Raw genomic sequence first — 22212 nt, 5'->3', positions numbered from 1 at the left:
TATATTCTAGTTGTAAAACATAAAACTGAAACACATGCACCCTAACAAAGTATAAAATCAATCTTCTCCACAAGTTCAAGGTGATCTACCAGTTATTTTTCTGCTAGAATAAAATACACAACTGCTGTCATTAACTTGAGAATAATAAGGGATCAGAGAATTAATAGATTATTGATACTTCTCTATAAATTGTTTTGATTATTAACTGATGACTGATGTTTTAGGGGTTAATTTAGCATATCAGGAAGTCACACATTTACCTAGATATGTAAAAGATCTTCACTTTAGTATTTTACATGCTGCTTGTTAATAGTGCAATGGATGAATCTTGCAAACATAAAGCGAAAAGAAACCTGTTTCAGAAGAGCACATAAAGGATGACTGTCTTTAATGAAAAATAAATCTATGTTGTTACAAGTCAGAATAGTGGTTATTTTGGAAAGGGGCATGAAATGAAATTGGGACAGAAATGCTATTTCTCAATCTGGGTACACACTGAATAGACTTCATTGTAACCTATTATCCACAGTATAATTATTATTTTTTTAATTTTAAAGGGACGTTTTGTTCACATGTAAATTTTAAGGTTAATACATGAAAATTAATATAAGTACTAACTGACATTTGACTTTATCTGAGAGCTATGATTGCATTAAAAATATCTGCAAAATCTCTGGCACTGAGAATTTTTATTAGATGATATCTAGAAAGCAGAGAATGGAAGTAAGTGGGCTTCTATGTGGAAAGGTTTAGCTTATTATTATTTTTTTTTCAGTTTAAATAGCACTGGCTGTTAGAAATTATCCTAAAAGCTGTTTTATTTATTTATTTATTTATTTATTTTTTGTACCGGGGATTGAACGCAGGGACACTTAAACCACTGAGACACATCCCTAGCCCCTTTTTGTATTTTATTTAGAGACAGGATCTTGCTGAGTTGGGTAGGGCCTCACTAGGTTGCTGAGGCTGGTTTTGAACTTGTGATTCTCCTGCCTCAGCCTCCCGAGCTACTGGGATTACAGGCAAGCGCCACCTTGATCGGCCTCTAAATGCTGTCATTTGATTAGCATCATTTAGAAATATCAGATCATCTTTCTGTAAATGGAATAAGAAACAGAGATAAATGATAAAGACTATGGAGAAAAAAGTAATGTTTATAATCAATCTTTTGCTTTTATTGCTTTAAAATATTTAATATATTTCTGAAGAAATGTCAAAAAGTCACACACACACACTCTCACCCTTAAGCAAATTTCACTGATTAATCGAGAACATCTTAAATACATTAACAAATCAAATCAAGTCAATACACCTAAAAACAGAAATTATTTAATTGGATCAGAGAATATAAAATTAAAATTCATTACATGACAAAGAGAAAATGCCCCTTAATAGATGCTGGGAGAATATTTAACAAATCCAATACTCATTCCTGATTTTTCAGATAGAGTCTCCCTATGTTGCCCAGGTTGATCTTGAACTCCTGGGCTCAAAGGATCCTCTTGACTCAGCCTCCTGAGTATCTGTGACTACAGGATTATACCACTGTGCCTACCTAACCATTCCTACTTTTTTTAGAAAATTATTTTAAGTCAAAATTAGGAGGAAACTGTCCATTTTATTTCATAGGAAACATTTTCACTGAAGAAGGAAAGAGACAATAAGGATGTTGGATATAACTACTCCACTAACAGTGAACAATGTGTGCCAAATTTTACTCAATGAAGGCAAGAAAAAGAAACACCTGGAAGTGTAAGAAGAGAAAACAAACTACCACAAGTTTTAGATTATACAACTACCTAGGATAATCAAAGTGAATTCTTGGAGAGTCATGAAAACTAATGGGATAATACATGGGACAGCTATACGCAAATGTAACTTAAAATACTGGTGATACTCAACCAGAAAATATACCCCCCCCAAAAAAAAATCATCCAAAATACTAATAAAAACTAAAATATCTAGGAATAATTTTAATTCCTACGTTAAGAAAACCATCAAGTTTTGCTGAAAGACCTATGAGGTCACATGTATGCACATAATGCACTGGAAAAAAAATCCAGAAATTGTTGACAGGTTTCACTTCTAAGGAGGGAGAAGGTATGTAGACAATAGAGTAGTTTAATAGGTATGGAGAGGAGTAACTGGTAACTTTCATAGTTTGTTCTGTATATGTCTATACTATTTACATCTCCAGGGCAAAACACACTCATTTACTTGTTCAACAAAGTCAATAAAGAAAAGTGACAGAATCCTTTATTGAAAGGTAACAAAAAAATTGAATCATGTGATTAAAGCAAATTTTAAAAGTGCCTTCGCAGTGAGGTAAGACAGAAAGATTGGGACAGATAATACTTCCATTTGCTACTTATAAGCCAAAGGACTATCTACAAGCCTAAGTATCATATCCACTTTGATGACTTATTATGGCTTAAGGATCAAGTATACTATGTGAATAGTTAGGCAATGAGAGAATTAGCAACATCTAAATTAGCATACACCTCTGCTTAAATTAGATGACCTTCTATGTCCATGATGACATGGAACAAATCCTTATTTCCAGAAGCTGAATGACAAGGTTCATAATTCTCTACTGAAAATTATTTTTTAAATTAAATATGGAAGTCATAATTTTATATATAATGAATTTAACACAGAAGGTAATGACTTCAACTGTCAAGGATGTCAATGGCTAAGGTATACTGATATAACTGAAGAAAAACAAATATATTTAGGTTTTATTAAACTTACAAGTCCTACTTATAGAAATAAATGAAAAGAATTTATTAACCCAACAGACAAAAGAAACATTAACCATCTTAACATAAAATTAATAGCCAGCAACTAGCTGTAGTATTAAATGAGAATGAATCAACCGAGCACCTGCCTTTGCCACCTTACTGGATCAAGATGAGTTAAAGAGTAAAACCCTTGGGTCAAACTCAAGGGATGATTTTGCATCTTATTATATTTTTCATGTTTACACAAAGATAAACCTTTTACCTTTGAGTTCTAACATTTAAAGATTCAGGCAATTAAAACAGCATAAGAAAACTTCCACTACAAATATGAAAAAGAAATGTAAATATAGTATTTAAAAAATGTGAATTTAAAAATCTAAAAACAAAGATCAAGCACATTTATCTTAAAAACCTACATGTGAACAAATGTGGCCTTTAAAAATTGTAAAAAATACTGTACATAAATAACCATGAAATTTATTTAGTGTATTTTAAAAAACAACCTATGTTAATTAGTCATTCAGACAACTTTCACAATAAGGCCTGCCTTCTGCACTCACTCTAAAACATTTGAGATTTCAAACTTCTATCACAAAATTATCATAATAACTTTAAATTACCTTTTCTAGTAGCATTACCTCTACTGCTCAAGAACATAAGTGTTGTTTTCTTTGTATTAATAGCAACTGCATGGAAAAAAACCTCCAAAGGTATACAAAGATTATCTCTCTAGGTGTTATATTTATATGTCATGGTTTTTATCCGACTTACTTCTAACTCTCTCTAATACTCTTATGTCATCAGGGTTAGGTGTCTATTAAATTCTCCATGCCACTCCATTCATGTGGTAGATTCTAACCAGATAGAGGAAATAAGTATAGTTAAGCACCACATCTCCTATATTATGAAACTTTGTATCTTCAAAACAAAAATATTTTAGGTATAGGATTGACAGTTGGTTCTCTTTTAGCATATATAGGAATTATTTCTTTAATCAATAGCAAAAAATATTAAAATATTAAATCTATTTTTCCCATTAATAAAGTAAGTGTCTCATTAAAAGGAAAAATTACAAACCTATCTAACTAGGTTTTAAATACTTTTCCTATACTCCACAAGTTAATGTTAAATGAATAATGGTAAAACATAAGCAGACTAAACTCAAACAGTGATCAAGCTATTGATTTATCTGGGAAACAGATTTCTTAGATAAAATGATGAACATTAAATAGATGATGAGAAATCTTCAGTTTCCAATAAAACAATTTTATAAATGGGCTTAAAATGTGTCACGAAAAGAATTCAGCATGTTCAAGAAATACTGAATACTAACATTTTGTGTTCCAATGCTAAGAATAAAAAAATATAACTTTGATTCTAGTATCAGCAAATAGAGTTCCTGGTTTTTTTTAATTTTTTTCAATTTTATTTTATTTTTTATAATTGTAGATGGACAGCATGTTGTTATTTTATTTGCTTATTTTGTATGTGGTGCTAAGGATCAAACCCAGTGCCTCACCATGGGCTAAGCAAGTACTGCCACTGAGCCCCAGTCCTGAGTCCCTGTTTTAATCAAATAAAATAATCAAATATTTAGTAATAATTTCTTTATTTTTTAGTAATAATTTCTATATTTTTTAATGGTTGCTTTTAAATATCAGAACCAAAAGAAATAGCAAAGATATTTGTGTTGTTCTTATTTAAGATTCAAAACAATGTTTCAGATAAACCAAATTTAGAGAGGTTCTATCATGTCAAAAATACTTTACTCTGGAAAAACTACATTTTGAAAAGAACTTTATTTTATTTCCCAAACATGGAGTATAGCTCATTTTCAATCCATATGCAAAAAAACCAGTATTTCCATATTTATGCATAGTAGGTTTAGTTTTGCTCCAAAAGTAGGAGGGCAATAAATAATAAATATTTCAAAATTTAATTGTGATATTTCTAGAAACAATGATTATAATGATAATGATTATAAAAACATTTGTGCAAGCAGAGCAAAAATATGGCATCTTGGCAGTTGAGAAAAGAGCAGAAGCAGGAAATTATCTCAGGCCTTTGCTTGCCATTCTCCTTTGAAGTAGGCTGTAACAATTCTCTGACCTCTTTCTGAAATGACCTATGAGATCATCATTCTAGAAGTGCCCACCCTGTACCCAGAGGAAAGGGATGTCTTTATCTCTGAAGACACAGGGGCACAGACAAGAAAATAAACAGGCTTTACTAAGTTCCCCCCGCTTATTACCATTAGATCATACCAGCTTTGTCTAATCATACTTATACACAACTTTTCACAAACCTAAGCATAAAATACATGTCTTCCTGTTTCTTTGGGTGTTCATTTGAGGGCTATTACATAAAAATTCCTATAAATGAATCTGTATGCTATCTTTATTACCTTTTTATAGCTACCTCAGTCATGATGGATATGAGGAAAAAATATTACTTTTTCTACTCTACAACTCTCGACCTCATCGATTTAGCATATACAAGGTACAAATATTCAAACAATGATCTATTATTGAATGTTGCTGGAAATGTTTTATGGTGAGTCTCATATATAGATAAACACATTAAAGTCTCATGATTCAAAAAGAATGAGCATAACATTGCAATCACTGGTTATGGACAAAGTTTAACCTTAATTTCTTTAGTCTTTAGAAGCATGTGATTTACAAAAAGACTCCATATATTTCACAAAACAAAATCTAAAGGCTATACAAATATCTACAAACTATGCCTATATATCATTTGCCTAATAACAAATAATTCTATTTCAATTCCAATAGGGAAGAGGTTTTCAACAAAAATTCTCTCAGGTACACTGACAAGATAAAATGTCCCTGAAGAGTTTATTCCAATGCACTGTAAAAGCCATTTACTGACCTCAAGAATTTACAGGTTTTCCTCAAATTAGCTAATTTCTGATCTTGCTCATTTCCCACCTCCTTACAAACAAGATATATAAAGAAATTTTACTTTCATTTAAAAGCAAGTTTAAAAGTGTCAATAAATTAGCATTCATGTAGTATCTTAGACTAGTATACCTAGCTTGAATACCAGGCTAACAATCCTTATAATGTCTGTCAATCATTTTATCCAATAGATAGTATTTAGAATAATATCTCTGGTGTAATGTGCTGAGCCACACTTATTTGATTATGTATATAAAAGTTATATAAAGAAAAATACATATCTGTGTTTGGTTACAGTGGTGTCAAAAATATTGTCATAGACTACATAAAAGAATCTGAAAATCAACATAAAGAGAAATCTACATAGAAATAGAAAACTGAAAACAATATTTATGATAAGACAAAATACTCACGTTGATGCCCACCCCATCAAAGGATTTTCCCATCGTTCCCTGGTATCAAACTCCATCCTCCATTTCTTTGTGTTGTTTACTCCAGACTGCATGTTATTTCGAGCAGGAACAAAGATCCTGACTTTTCTAGTTTTGATATGCTCTTCTGGAACACCAGTTAATGTAGTGATATCCTGAAGAAAAACAAGCAAACAAGTTGTGTTTCAAACAGCCTAATATTCCCACTAACATACTCGTTGTTCCCTATAATCATGTCTATTCAGAATCTATTATCCTTATAATCATGTGTCATTTGTTTATAAAATGAGATAAACTCTCTCACTTATATAACTACTACTTTGATATTTGACTACATAAACTTCCATTCTAATACCTGTAAATGGTATATTTGAGAGGTGGTGTTAGGGAACAGTGGGAAAAGGGTCATAAAAAAAAATTAGCCCCTCTGTCCAACAAAGTGTTGATACTCCCCCCAACTCCCAATGCTGGGGATCTAATCCAGGGCCTCATGCATTGCAGGCAAGTGCTCACCATTGAGCTACACCCAACACTGAAAATTTCTGGAATCTGCTTGTAAAACCTGTAGTCAATATGCTCTTATTTTGTGGGCAGGTTCAACAGGTCAGACAAGGAAAAAAAATGTAAGTGGATATTAAAAGTAAAAGGATGTAAAAGACTTAATTTTAGTAGGAAGAAATCAATTACTAGTGTTTTCTGTGTCAAACTGCTTAAAAGACACTCCCTTCAGGGGGAGGACTGAGCCTCTTCGTAAACAATCAGAATCAAATAACTTTAATTGGTAATTTACCTCTCTCTGATGAATCCTACTGAAAGAGAAGCTAGTAACGCAAATCTAACCTTATAAAGCTAAGCAAAAAAGTTTCACAATTTTTGCAGAAACGTGAAATGAAAAAAACAGGAACTTTTTAAACTCTCATTTTGTATTCTTTTATCCAGTAACAAATGTTCAACTGGAGAGTGCATAGAATTCTGATGCCACAGATTAGATATATTTATTAAAACGTAGCAATCGGAACACAAAATAATAAATTCAGAGTTGAAATCTTCAGTTAGTAATGATAAGTAATTCAGAGTTTAAATCTATAGTTAATAAAGGCAAAACACTTTATTCTAGCAAAGTAAAATCATATTAGGGTTAACCATATCACTATTTATAAATACACCTTTTAAAAATCATTAAGGCAAAGGGTAGAGCTCACCAGGAAAGCAATTTGCCCAGCATGTGCTAGGTTGTGTTAGATCCCCAGTGCCACCAAAAAAAAAAAAAAAAAAATTCACTTACTACAGTACATTTTGAATAACTAGTTAAAACCAAGAAAGTTAACAATAAATGATTTTATCAAACTTGTAAATACTAGAGAATTCAACCCATTTTTTGAATTTTCATTTCTTTATCATATATCTCCTAAAAAACCTAATATCTATTTGCAGTTCTAATCTATCAATGCTATGAACCAAATAATTATCATAAATACTTGGGAGTTTTGGAGCTGCAGTATGTACTGGGAAAACACCTAGTATATTTCTGAATTGACTAGCTTCTCTATCCACAAGATTAAAAAACAATTCTTTAAAGTTATTTAAGTTGGCAACCCATCCCTGCTTAACACCGTATTTTTCCATCTGCACCAGTTAGGTGTTGCTACTTTGTCATAACTTGTTTGTTTAGAGAAATGATCCATCAAATATCAAAATGATTCATATAAATATTTTAAAAAATATGCACTCCTAATACATGCCTACATTAATTTTTTAAGTTTCTTTATACCTAGGATGAAGACAAATGAAATTGGTACATTAAAATATGAATGTTTTAATTGATTATTTTTAATTGTAAGATTAAATTTCAAATAAAAGTAATTTTAAGTATTATTACATTTTAATGACCTTCTAAAGCACAGTCCTCTAGTCAAGAGTTTGAAGTGACTCCACTCCTGAGAGGTCCTCAATGTTTAGTTCTCCTTTGGACACTATAATATTTGCAGTTTGCCATATAAGTTTATAATCTAATAGCATATATCATGAGATTAATATGTCCTATTTCCTCAGTCATAGATGAATCAAGAAATGAACAAACACTAGAAGCATGTTATAGAATTATGGGGTGGGATATCTCCAAATTCCACAGCAAACCCTCCATTCTAAGCTAAGTTCTTAACAGGATCAGTTACCTGACTTTTTAAACTACCTATATGAAGGAAATGTTAAATTCTTAACACTAGTTGCCTCAGGAAAATGAGACTATAGAAAATATATTTTTCTTTATATAGTTCTATATTGTGATGCATACATTAAAAAGCCAATGAAAAATTTTAAAAAATTGAAATAGGGTCTTTCGATTTTTACCACATAAAGTAGAAAAGAACAGTGAATTTTAGGATGGAAAAATCTCTTCATGTGATCACAAACAATAAGCTGTTTACATTTTGAACTCATCACTACCAAACTTTCACATCTTCTCAAATTACGGCAATTATTTATCGATATCTTCTGATTTAAAGTTGGCATTTAAGCAAACAAGTGTCTGAATTTTGAAGCCAAAGTTCTGACACAAAATCAATTTTTGTCTGCAGAAGACTCATAAGGTACTGTAACCCAGTTGAGCTGCTGCCAAAGATGCAGAATAAAAAGGCTTGGCATCTCTCACATATTTGACACCTAAGGGGCACAGAAGCTCTTCAATTTCTAGTCCCTGTAGACACACTCTCAGTCTAGACAAACTGATTTCTCACACTTTTAAAATGCATCAAGACACTCTATTGTTATCATTTCATCCACACAGCTTCAGCTAGTGACAGAAGAACCTGTTTTCTAAGAGACATTTCAATGGGCTAAAGCTCCCACTCCAAGATTCCATTAAAACAATGTAACACTTGAAAGGCACTATGAGGCACTATGTCCAACTCTACTTATCTTCCATGGTGTTTTCCCTCTAAATTTTCAGTTACCTGTGACTCATACTTTCACAAACAATAAACATATAAAACATCTGAAAATTATTTTAATTATATTGAACTGATATTCTCCATAGATTTCTACTTCAGTATTCTAATACAAATCACATATGATTTTTCTAAAAACCTATTTATAAGAGAAATGCATTGAGGTTTTCAATATTGCCTTTTATAATTTCTCATCTTACTGGCAACATAATTTTTAAATAATAACTCAAATGTTCTGATTATAAAAGCATTAAATCACATAAGGTATGAGCTTTTGAGTTGGCAAGTGAATAATCTCAAGACTCACCAGATAATAATTATCTGTATATTATAATGAAGCAAGTTACTCTAGAGATAATACCTAGATTTACTGAATTGTTAAAACTTTCAATTTTTAAACAACTGAGTCATGCATGAAATGTACATTGGTACTATTAAAGATTATGTACATATGCTATTTTAGGAAGTGGTACTGAGTTAATCATAATTCCCAGATGAAGGCACCCAAATCAAATTTTGCTACTGAGAAGAAGCATATCATAATTCCAAAGTTCTAATCTTCCAGCACCATCTCTTCCATAATTTAAAATTTTGGAAGAACTGATAGCTAACCTTCCATTTTTGAAGTCTAGGTAAAACAGGAATTTGAAAACTAAGATTATATATATATATATATATATATATATATATATATATATATAATATGTGTGTGTGTCGTTTTTTCAAATACCAATTTTAAAATATTTGTTTTTCATATAAAAACTGTATGATTCGGTTATCAACTGTCTCCATTTATCTTGTGTGAATTCAACTTTTTTTTTTTTTTTTTTAACAAAGGAAGCAGGGAACAAGCAATGGGAAGTTGGTGTCAAAATGCAGAAAAACCTCCCAGCAAGCTTCTTGCAACCACCCAGGATTTAGAGTCTTGCTGGCCGCTCTCTTTTCAATACCAGAATTTCACACATTTCAATGACTATTATAACTTCAAAGAATCAAATTTTCATCATTGTCCGTCATCTGCCGGTTGATTTGTATAAAGGAGTTCTTCTGCAAGCACTCCAAACAAAGGCCTCCTTACTTTTGTGGCTATATATCAAGTTTAAAAGTTTTGTTTGTGACAGTTGTGTCTCTGGTAAATTAGGGTAACACTGAAGGAGTGCAGCTGCTCTGCAGGAACCTCCTTTTTGGCACCATTTCACTTAAATAAAAACTGAATAATTAGCTTCTGCCTTTATTAAACCACAAAAATGCCACTGGCCTTAGTAATTACTTCCGGTTGCCCCACCCACTTAACCTTAATGGCTTACACTAGTCATAAAGAGAAATAAATAAAAGGATTTTGCACTTTGGAATGAAATTTTGCTAGCTTTCTTAGTATATCCAAGAAAGGCAAAATTTTTATCAGGTTTTTGGGTAATAAGTTAACTAAACATTGCATTAGTATTGATCAATGTCATAGTTTTAATAGAGCATATACTGGAACATTAAGTACAAACATTTCTTACAGAAACTTGGTCTATTGCAGGCTAAAAGCACCAATCACGTGTTCAAATTTATTTGAGTTTAAACTGATCTAAATCTAAGGCCTTTTTTTTCCAAATTTTTATTGGTGCATTATCTTGTACATAATGGTGAGATTCACTGTTACATATTCATACATGTATACAAGACAACAATATTTCTTGGTCAATTGGTGACTGTATTTATATTCTATTTCAACGATGAAAGATGCTAAAAGAAAAACAATTTCAGATCCATAATATAAACTTCCTTTCAAGTAGCCTGCAGATACTTAAAACAAGAAACTCATTAACGGTCTAATAATTAATGACATTTTACAAAATAAATTTTAAAGTTAAAATATAGTTTGCAGATAGCATAATCATACCTGTTTACTTACTGTGGAAGAACTTTACACACTTCTAAAAAGTTAGTGTTCACAGGGATTCAGATATAATCAAAAATGTTATGGTAAATTTGAATTAGGCAGGTAAAACAAAATTTTGTTTGTTAAACCAACCCAGTACTGGAATGTGACATCTGTTACATTTTGCATGCTGGGCAAAGGTGTCAAGGAATCAGAAATATGGTTTTAAATGGAATACTGTGGAAAATGTAGGAATGGATCATGCAAATGATGCTGCTAATCATATAATGAGAAAGAATTCAAGATGTTTTTCAAACTGAAAATACTTTTATTGCTCCTAGATCCTTCTGAGTAGGCCAGAGAAGAGCAATGGCTAAAAGCAAAAGGTTGTGTCAAACTGGCTGAAATCTCCAATTTTCAACTTTGTTTCATCTTTATAAATCATTTTACTATGTAAAATAAAGGCTAAATAATGTATAACTACATTAATGTATACTGGGCATTCCTTTGTGAAGGCTCCTGTATCACATAAAATTTGGTTTAACGTACATAAAGCGCTTATCTTGAGCCACAAAAAGATTCATTTATTCAACATATTTTTCAGTACATACTATATATTAGATAATAGATATGATGTTCAACAGTATAGATGTCATCTCTGTTAGTAAAATTACTGGATATTTTTTAAAAGGATAGGATGAACAAGTAATGGGAAGCTGGTGTCAAGATGCAGAAAAATATGAGTTAGTAATTAAAGAAAAGTTTTATAATTAGTAGCTTCAAGTATGGGGCAGGGGAAAAAAACTTCAGTTTTTCCTTTTCTAAGGGATTAATCTTCATTTCTTGTTTATGTCAGTAACTGTACAATATGTTAAGTAAATTTAAGTGTACTGGGCACATATGGAGATGCCTAATGACATTCATGAAAATGAATAAGATAATTTACCATTACTTATTTGTTTTAATTCAAATTCAAAGATTCTACTGTATGCAAAGTTAAGTAGCCTAGGGGCTGCAAATGATATAATGATAAGACTTAATTCCTGAATCTAAAAAGTCTATATCTATGTATCCATGGGGTAGGAGGATGGGAATAACAAAATAATTCTACTTCAATATTAGAACAAGAAATTATGATTCCAACAAATCTGGAGGAATCAAAGCTCCATCATTTGCTACCTGAGGGGTATTCACAAGTTAGTTGCTTAAACACTGTATGTCATTCTCTTCCTCTAAACTCTATAGAACGAAACCTACTTCATACCACTATTTGGAAGGATGAAATCCAGACATGAATAAGAGAGAGATCTTATTTGGTTTCAAAGATGGAAGAAAGTTAGAAAATACCGGACCAAGGAGGGAGGCAGAATATCAATTCAGGATGTTTACTTTTAAAAGCTATTATTAAACATTACAGTAATATTAGAGGAAAAATTTAAAACAACATTCCTATGTGAAATGCCCTAGTAACTGTCTCCTTAACTGTACTATCTACCAATAACTATCCATATGCATAGCCACTTTACAGTAGCTTTAATAGCTGTACTGCGTTGATCATTCCCAAGTAACATAATAACATCATTTCCCCATGTGGTTTTCCAGTCTTAAGATCCCATTTTAATGACTTCATTAATGCTCTATTAAGTTAATATGTCATAATTTCTTAGCCTATTTCTTTATACTGAAAAATCAAGTTTTGTTATTATTGCTTAAGTATATATTGCTGCAAGGAAAATCTAGTCACTTAATTCTTTTAAGTTTAATCACTAAGACTAGAATTACTGAGACAAAAGTCCTAAGAATTTCCATAGTCCCTGACATGTTATCCAATTACTTTCCAAAGGAGGTCAAATTTCATATTGCTACTCATAATATATAATTTTCCTTGGGGTGTCAGACAAGAACCTCATGATGGGTGTGGAAAAGAGATTACTTTTCCCCTATAGGAGAACATTACTGACACACAGTATAGCCAAATTAAGTCTACCATGAAGCTATTTTATGATAAAATGCCATAATTTTTTTAAAAATGACCTAAAATAATCCCTCCCCCAAATCAAAAAAATCTATTGCAAGACTTCTTTTATTTTTAGAAGATACTTGAAACTATCTGCTTTCTAACTTTGTAACAACTGAAAGTTAAGTTGTTAAAAAAAATTATATTTAACAAATAAGTACATGATCAATATTGTCTTAATGAAAACCAGTAAGCTCGACACATTTGGAAATTATTAAACTAATGTCATTTTTAAATAGTTAATAAGATAATAATGATCAATTTTAATATCTAAAATGGCTTATTTCTTTTTTTTAACCCAATATTCCAGAATGTCTTGGATTTTTAAATCATTGAGTCATATAGCTAGCTTAGGACAGTAACTTTTAAGAAGCTGTAATAAAAGGGAAAAAAGTTTTGGCCACTTGCAAGGCACTTATCACTTACATAACATTAAATTTTGAAGAGAATCAATTTGTTACTTTCTTAATCTAATAGTACTCTTCATCCCCGCTGGTAAATTAAAGGCAGAAATATAGTGCAAAACAACATGTATTATAAGTTATGAAAACAAAAGGCATGGTAGCAGAGAATTAACTATGAAATAACTGTTGAATAAACAAGTCAAAGGAACAGAACATACATAAACTTCTGAACTATCAAGTGAAAGTTTTAGCAGTAAGTGAAATTAAATCTGAAAAGGAAGCTAGAAATAATAGAAATGAACTTAATGGATCAAAAATTGAATGTCTTTGGTTTAAAAAAAAACATTAATGAGATAAGCTAGGTATTGAGGGCAAAAGCTCAGGAGTTCAAAGGCCAGCCTGGGCAACATAGAGGGTAAAAAATCATGAAACAATGATATGCAAGTCATACTAGATTGCAAAGAGGCACATTTAAAAAGTGCAAGTCAATTTCCTTATTAATTTGGCACAATAAAAAAAGTTAAACTGTGCAATAGAATTCTCCTTTCTGGTATTTGGTCAGTTAAATGAAAACACCAGTGAAAACAGGATCATATAAGTAATAGACACATATACCTGTGCCCATGTACACGTACATATACAACTCAAACATTGTATTATAACACAAAAATTATGTATGTACATTCTTTTATTCAACTTCTGATATAAGGCAATGCCTTTTCTTTGATAGTGACTAGAATTTCAACAAAATATACCCCTACAATTTAGTTTTCATTTTTACAGTGTAAAGTGAGAATTTAAAGATGACCGTAAAACAATGAGTCCAAAATCTAAAATTTTATGACATCTTTTTAAAACACAATCTTTTACAACTGTTTCCGCTCCAACTACTTTGATGAAATTGTTCCAGAAGGAAGGGAAATATATTTTCCTTTACCATGACAGCAGGTCCCATTAAAAAAAGGCAGATTAACAAAAGAAAAACATACCAATTTCTTTCATGTAAGTTTTATATAACACAGGAGTTTCATGAGGAAATGAAGACCCAAAGTAACAATTAAACCTGAGTGTTTTTATAGGTTTGATAAAGACTGGACAGTTGTAGAAAAATATAGAAAAGGTATGATTCAATGGCAATGAATTGGGGGACACTTAGCAAGCCCTATTTGTTCAGATTGTTCTCTGTGGTCCTTTACATTCTGAGATAAGGATGTTCCTTTCCTCCAAGCATATACAGGGAAGGAATGTCTCACATAAAGACCATAGGCTACTTCAGGAAAATGTTAGAAGAGCCTTTGTTTTAAAACAAACTTTGAACACAAGCTCACAAAAAGCATAACTACTCGGGGAGAGAGATGAGCAGTGGGGAAGACCAGCGTGACTTTCTTGCTGCTGCCATTTTCATAAAATATCCAGTATATCAAGGTGCCATATTTTGGGGTGGCATGAATTGAAAACCATCACTAGAAAATCACCTTTATTGTCTTTTCAAAGTATTCAATAGAACTGTTAAAGAAAGAACTCTCTTGTCCTCATGTGGCATCAAATTATATTATTCAATTAAATTATATAATTATAATGTCAAGTAAAATTGGCAGAGAAAGGTACTGGAAATAAGCATACTTTTGACTCAATTACTGAGAGCTGAGTTCAGCAGTGTACTAAAAAAAAGCCTAAATTAAGTCATACATGTAATATGTTTTAGAGATAAAACAGAGCAATAATCGAGCAAACCATCAAAGGTTGGTTAAAAAAGTAAGGATTCATTAACAAAGCCATTATTGCAAAGGAATTGCTACAATGTAGTACATGGAATTCTGTTACTATCCATAATGCAATAATAGGTACCAGACTACCACTCCTGACAAATACAAATTTAAGACTTGGAAAATTATTTTAAGCAACTACTTTTCAGATATGGAACAACTGGATAACAGGCAGTACAGTACTGAGTTTTTTGAAAGAAGAAAAACTCAAAATGTAGTCCTACAATTGTCTTAGCCTTATGCTACTGAGGTACATTTTAGACTAGTGCAGAGAGATGATGCCTAAGCAGAGCACACCATTCTCATTGAACAGAAAGGCTAAGGTCATGGGAGTTCAGGGATACTGAGCAAACTAGACATTTGTGAGGCAAAGTTCTGAAAAGGAAGAATTACACAAGGAATGCATGGTCTTTGAGTCAAAGGAGACCATGAAGTAAGACAGGTAATGAGAAACTTGCCCAAGTGGAGCACTTTGAATTCTCCGGGCTTTCAATGGAGAGGTCAAACCTCAGAAGTCTAAGAACTCTAAACCCATCTATACAATGTTTATTATTAATCACTGCAAGGATCAAATTGATCAGTCAGTAACTGGCTACTGAAACAAAATACTCTATAAAGAAAGACAGCAAAGACTAGATTCTCCCTACCCACTCCAAAAAAGCAGTAAGAATATCAATTACACATTCAAAAATCACTAAATACACTCCTAAAAAGGATAATCTGCCAAAGAAAAATCTACAATAACATAAATAACAGAAATATACCTTCAAACAATGAAGATGATGAGATTAACTCTAAGATTTAATTTAAAAACAGTTGCTATAAATGTTTAAAGATTTATACAAAAATGGACAAAATGAGTGAACGGATAGAGAATTTCAGTAGAGAAATGGAAACTACAGAAAAGAACCAAATAGAAATTCCAGAACTGAAATATGTATCTAAAATAATACTGCATAAGATTAACAAAAGTTGAACACTATGGAAGAAATGATCATTAAACTTGAGGACAGGGCAATAGAAATTAAACCAACTGAACCACATGGCTGAAAAAGACTGAGAAAAAAAAAAACACAACTAAGTGAACAGCTGTATAATAATTGGCAGTATAAAACAGTGTTAGAGTACCAGAGTAAGAAGAAAAATTGAGGCAGAAAATTTTCTGAAGAAATAATAACTATAAAATTTTCAACTCTGATGAAAAAAAAATCACCCCACCTCCCAAAAAATCCAAGGATCTCCCCAGCAAGGCGAATGTAAAGAAAATCACACATAAACACACAATAATCAAATTTCTGAAGTTTAAAGATACAAAGATAATCTCAAAAAGCAGTCTTAGTGAAGACATATTACACACATAGGAATAATGATAAAAGACGAAAAAAATTAAAAGTTTTTCCTCTAAGATTAGGAATACAACAATGATGGTCATGTTTGTTATTTCTATTCAATTTAATATTGGAAGTTCTAGCTAGATCAATTAAGCAAGAAAAAAATAAAAAGCATCTAAACTGGGAAAGAAGTACTAAATTATCTTTGTTTCCAGATTACATGAACTAAATGTAGAAAATTCTCGAATATTACACCAAAAAAAAGTTAGAGGTTATAAATTCAGAAAACTGACAAGATGCAAAAAATCAGCGATGTTCTATACAAAAACAATCTGAAAAGGAAATGACATAAACAACTCCATTAATAATAGTATCAAAATGATTAAAACAGGAATAATCTTAACCAAGAAGTTTCAAAATTTGTACACTGCAAAATATAAACATTGTTGAAATTAAATATATAAATGGAAAGGTATCCTGTGTTCATGGATCGATAGTCTTAATATTGTTAAAACTGACAATGCTACCCACAGTAATCTACGAATTCAATGCAATCCCTATCAAAATTCCAATGACATTTTTCACAGAAATAGACAAATGCATCCTAAAATTCATACAGAAGTTTCATTTTAAAACAATGTAGAAAAGGAAGAGCAAAGTTGGAAGACTCACTCATCTTGATTTCAAAACTTAATTTTGAAACTTTAATTACACTGGTAATTAAACCAGTGTGGTAATGGCACTGAACAAACAGACACACAGATCAATGGAATGGAAAGCCCAGAAATAAACCCTTACATATATAGTCAGTTGGTTTTAAACAAGAGTGCCAAGATCAAAGGGGAAAGCACCAACAAATAGTCCAGGAAAATTGGAGAACTAAATGTAAAGTTGTAAGCTTACCTTAGATCATATCCAACAACTAAAACTTGAAATGCATCAAACACCTAAATATAAGAGCTGAAGCTCTAAAATTTGGAAAACATAAGGGAAATATTATTGACATAAAGGAAATATTATTGAGATTTCTTAAATATGAAAACTGAAGTATAAGTAACAAAAGAAAAATAACAGAGACAATGGATTTCAAAAGTAAAATTTTCATTCATCAAAAGGCATCTAATAGAGTATTAATATTAGTCATTAACATTGATAAAATATTATTAATATTAATAAGAATCTCTTACAACTCATCAAAAACAACCAAATTCAAAATGGAGAAAGTATGTAAATCAACATTTCTCAAAAAAAGATAGGCAATCACTAGGAAACACATGAAAATATGCTCAACGTTATAGTCATTAAAATACGCAAATTCAAAATAAAAATGAGCTACCACTAAATACCTGGCAATTATTTAAAAAATGAAAAATAATAAGCATTGATAAGAATGTAGAAAAACTGCCCTTATGCATTGGTGGAGAGTGGTGCAGCTACCTCCAAAACAGTATGGCAGTTCCTCAGAAAGTTAAACAGAGATCACCACATGATCCAACAATCCTACTTTGGAGTATCTACCCCCCAAAACTGAAAAATGGAACTCAAATAGATATATGGACATACATATTCATAGCAGCATTACTCACAATAGCAAAAAGGTGAAAAAAACCCCAAATATCCATCATTATATAATATGATATATTACACACAATGAAATATTACCTAGCCTTCAAAAAGAATGGAATTCTGACACATGCTACATGAACCCTGAAAACATGGTAAATGAAGAAGTCACAAAAGGACAATTCTGATTATATGAGGTACCTCAAGTAGGCAAATTCATAGAGACAAAAGTGTAAATGAGATTATAAGGGGCTGGGGGGAAGGATAATGGAGAGTTATTGTTTAATGGGCATAGAGTTTCTGTTTGAGATAAAGAAAAAACTTTGGAAATGGGTAGTGGCTATGGCTGTGCATCATAAATGTGGTTAACATTACTAAACTGCACACTTAAAAATGGCAAAGTGATTAATATTATGCTGCATCTCTCTCTCTCTCTCTCTCTCTCTCTCTCTCTCTCTCTCTCTCTCTCTCTCTCTCATATAAACCAGGAATACAACCCTTAACATGCTGGCACCTTGATCTTGAACTTCTAGCCTTCCAAACTATGAGAAAATACATTTCTGTTGTTCAAGTCACCCAGTCTAAGATATTGTGTTATGGCAGTCAAAGCTGATACAAAATTTTAAAAGGGAAGGCAAAATAAAGGCATTTCCAGATAAGCAGAAGCTGAGAGATTTTGTCCCAACAGATTTGCACTATTAAAAATATTAAATGAGTTCTTCAGGTCAAAGGAAAGGGACAGAAATGTACATATTTATGAAGTAAGTAAGAGCAACAGAAACAGTAGATCTGTGAGTAAATATGAAAGATTTTCTTCTCAGATCTTACAACAATAACTGTTTATAGAAAAAATAATAATTTACTGTGGGATTTATAACATCAATGGAAGCAAAATGTGTCAACATTAACATGAAGGACTATGATAAATGGAACTACTGTTTTAAGGATTTTACCTATGTGATATATTATTAGTCCATGGTAGACTATGAAAAGTTAATGATGCATTTTATAATCCCTAAAGCAACTACTAAAAAATTTTTAAAAAATAAGATGGGACAAGCAGAAAACACCAAGATGGTAAACTTAAACTCAACCATATCATTAAATGTTGTATGTAGATGTTTTAAACATTAAATTAAAAGACAGATGTTATCAAAGTAGATTAAAAAAAATCCCAAGATCCAAACATACACACAAACCCATAAATAAGCTAAAAATAAGTGGGTGGAATAAGATGTACCATGCAAAACTAAGAATAAGTTGAACCAGTTATATTAATATCAAAGTAGACTTCAGAACAAGGAATAGCACTAGGACAGAGAGATGTCACTTAAATTCATCAATAAATACAATAAAGTTCACCAGGTGTGATAGTGTGCATCTGTAATTCTAGCTACTCAGGAGGTTAAGAAAGGAAGATGGCTATTTTTTGAGTGTAGCATCAGCAACTTAGTGAGATCCTGTCTCAAAATAAAAATTAAAAAGAGTTGGGAATGTAGCTCAGTGTGATAGCACACCCCTGGATTCAACACCAGTACCAAAACAAAACAAAATATAAATCAGGACAGACCCAAGGCTGGGGATATAGCTCAACAATAGAGCACTGACACAGCATGCACAAGGCCCCAGGTTTGATTCCCAGCACAACCAAAAATAGAGACCCTTTTCTGGGTGATTAAAAAAAAGCATCAAGGAATTTCAAGTGTGAAGTCCTACAGAGAATATAATTCACTACAATGAAATTAAATTTGAAATTAGTAATTTATATAGTTCACCAAGTAAATGATAAAGTTTTATAGATATTTCTGAGGAAGGTACTCATCACACAGTGTTCTGGAAAGGCTTTATAAATAGCAAAAGAACTAGACTGACATTTAAAAATAGGGAAAAAGTTTCATTAATTTACTCAGATTCATTCTTTACACTACAAACCATTACAATAGTGGTGGTAGTATTAGTGTAGTAGCAGCAGCTATAGTTAACACTTTTGTAGCACTAATTGCTATGCATTGTACTATTTTATATCTATGACAGAAATTCTATCAACTAGAATATTCACAAATTTACAGTACAATGATAACTAAATTCATAATGTCGATCCTTGGGATGTACTAAGCTTTGAAGTACTTTCTAATTCAATACCACATTGAATTATATATATTTTTATTGTTTTCTAATTTTATATATTATATAATATATAAATCATTACATATGACATATTATATATATCATGTGTTATATATTTTTATATTTTATATTTTTATTGTATATATTATATATATTACATATTGAATATTTTTATTGTTTTCTAATTTTTAGCTATATGGTATTTATCTATTAGGTGGAATCTGCTACACCCCATGTGTCAGAGTGAAGAAACCCACAAAACTAGACTATATGTACTAAAATATAGACTATGAAAAACTCTAGCTCTAAAATTATACAGAATCAATTGGTTCAAAAGCTCTAGAAGTATTCTGTATCAATTATCTTTAGGTTATCAATAAATACTTAAAATGTCAATGCTAGGTCCTCTGATTTAATCTCACTTGAAAAAGTTGAACTTAAAATAAAGATGCTATCAAAGATCAAAACTTAGGTATAAAGATGTTCATTCCAGCATTTTGTATAATTGTGAAAAATTGTAAACAACCTGAAGTATAACAACTGTATATTGGTTGATGCACTATGGTAAATACGATGAGTGGTCATATATTAATTTACAATTGTGCTTTTGAGCAATTTCCAAAACAACATTCACAGTAAAGTAGGAAAAAACAGGATAAAAATGATTTGTCATATGTAATTATGCTGCATATTAGTGTTTAAATATTCATATAAGAAGTAAATTAACCAAGACTGAAAAAGCAATTTTAATTTTCTCCTTTATATTTTATCATTTCTAAATTAATGTTTCCACAATGTGTGTTTGTATTTTTATTTTGAGGTACTGGGGCCTTGAATCCAGGGGTGCTCTACCACTGAGCTACATCCGCAGCCTTTTATTCTGAAAGGTCTTGCTAAATTGCCCAAGTTGGCCTCAAACTTGTAATCCTCCTGCCTCAACCTCTCGAGTCACTGGGATTACAGGTGTACACCACTGCACTCAGCACATATTACTATATTATTTTCCACATATTACTATTTTATTTTTTATAAGAAAACTATGTATTTATGATATATAATGTGATTCTTAACAGAGTCATGTGTTGCATAACATTTCAATCAATAATGAACAGCATAAATGATTTGACGGGGCTGAAAAATTCCTATCGCCTAGAGACATCATATAGTGCAACACATTACTCACGTGTGTGTTGATGCTGGCATATACAAACCTACTGTGTTGATAGTTGTATAAAAGTATAGCACATGTAATCATGTACAATAAAATGGTGATAATAAATGATTGTTATTCGTTTATGTATTTACTATATACAGTTGTCATTATACTCCTATTTATTTAAAAAAAGTTTACTGTAAAATAGTATGTCATGTTATGCTGCCAATGGCCTCATATGTATTATGTTTTCTGCATTTCTTGATGCATCAAGAGACCCTACTGAGTGACTCAAATCGGTTTTGTGTAAGTATACTTCATAATATTTGCACGATAAAACTAGCTAATGATGCTTTTATGGTTTGGATCTGGAATGTCCTCCAAAGCTTCGTATGTTCAAAGGTAGGGTTTTGGGAAAGTAATTTAGACTACTAGGCTTTGACTTCATCAGTGTATTGGTTCTCTCCTCTCTCCCATCTCTCTGCCCCGTTTTCTGGCTGCCATCAGCTGAGCAATTCTCTACCACACCCTTCCACCATGATGTTCTGCCTCACTTCTGGACTACAACAATAGAGTTGGCCAACCATGAACTGAATCCTCCAAAACCATGAGCCATAATAAATCTTTCCTCCTCTAAGTTGTTGTTAAGTATTTTGGTCAAAGTGATGAAACGTTCACTAATGCAGATGCACTTCTCAGAATGTATCCCCATTGTTACATAATACATGGAGAGATATATATACATTTTTATGCACTACTATTAAAATTGGTAAAAAAAGGTTTTAATTACATAGTTTAATAACCAAATATAGTGTATAATATGAATAGGTTGTATAGAAACTCTGGAATAATAGTTACAAATTTTCACCATTAAAAATAGATTATAGCCAGGTGCAGTGATGCACACCTGCAATTCCAGCAACTGGTGAGGTTGAGGCAGGAAGAT

General features: G+C 31.5%; 1 protein-coding gene across 1 annotated transcript in view; it reads right to left on the bottom strand.

Annotated features, from left to right (window-relative positions):
* Ndufs4 (NADH:ubiquinone oxidoreductase subunit S4) overlaps positions 1-22212 on the bottom strand; it is an 83664-nt gene that overhangs the window by 19780 nt on the left and 41672 nt on the right. Inside the window, exon 3 of the mRNA XM_047556847.1 lies at positions 6076-6248. Within this exon, the coding sequence (XP_047412803.1) occupies positions 6076-6248 (173 nt within the window). The remainder of the gene's footprint in view (positions 1-6075; positions 6249-22212) is intronic.

This window comes from Sciurus carolinensis, chromosome 6 (genome assembly GCF_902686445.1).
Source record: "Sciurus carolinensis chromosome 6, mSciCar1.2, whole genome shotgun sequence".
Taxonomy (NCBI): Eukaryota; Metazoa; Chordata; class Mammalia; order Rodentia; family Sciuridae; genus Sciurus; species Sciurus carolinensis.
The sequence above is the reverse complement of the archived record's forward strand: the minus strand, read 5'-3'. Positions and strand labels throughout refer to the sequence as shown.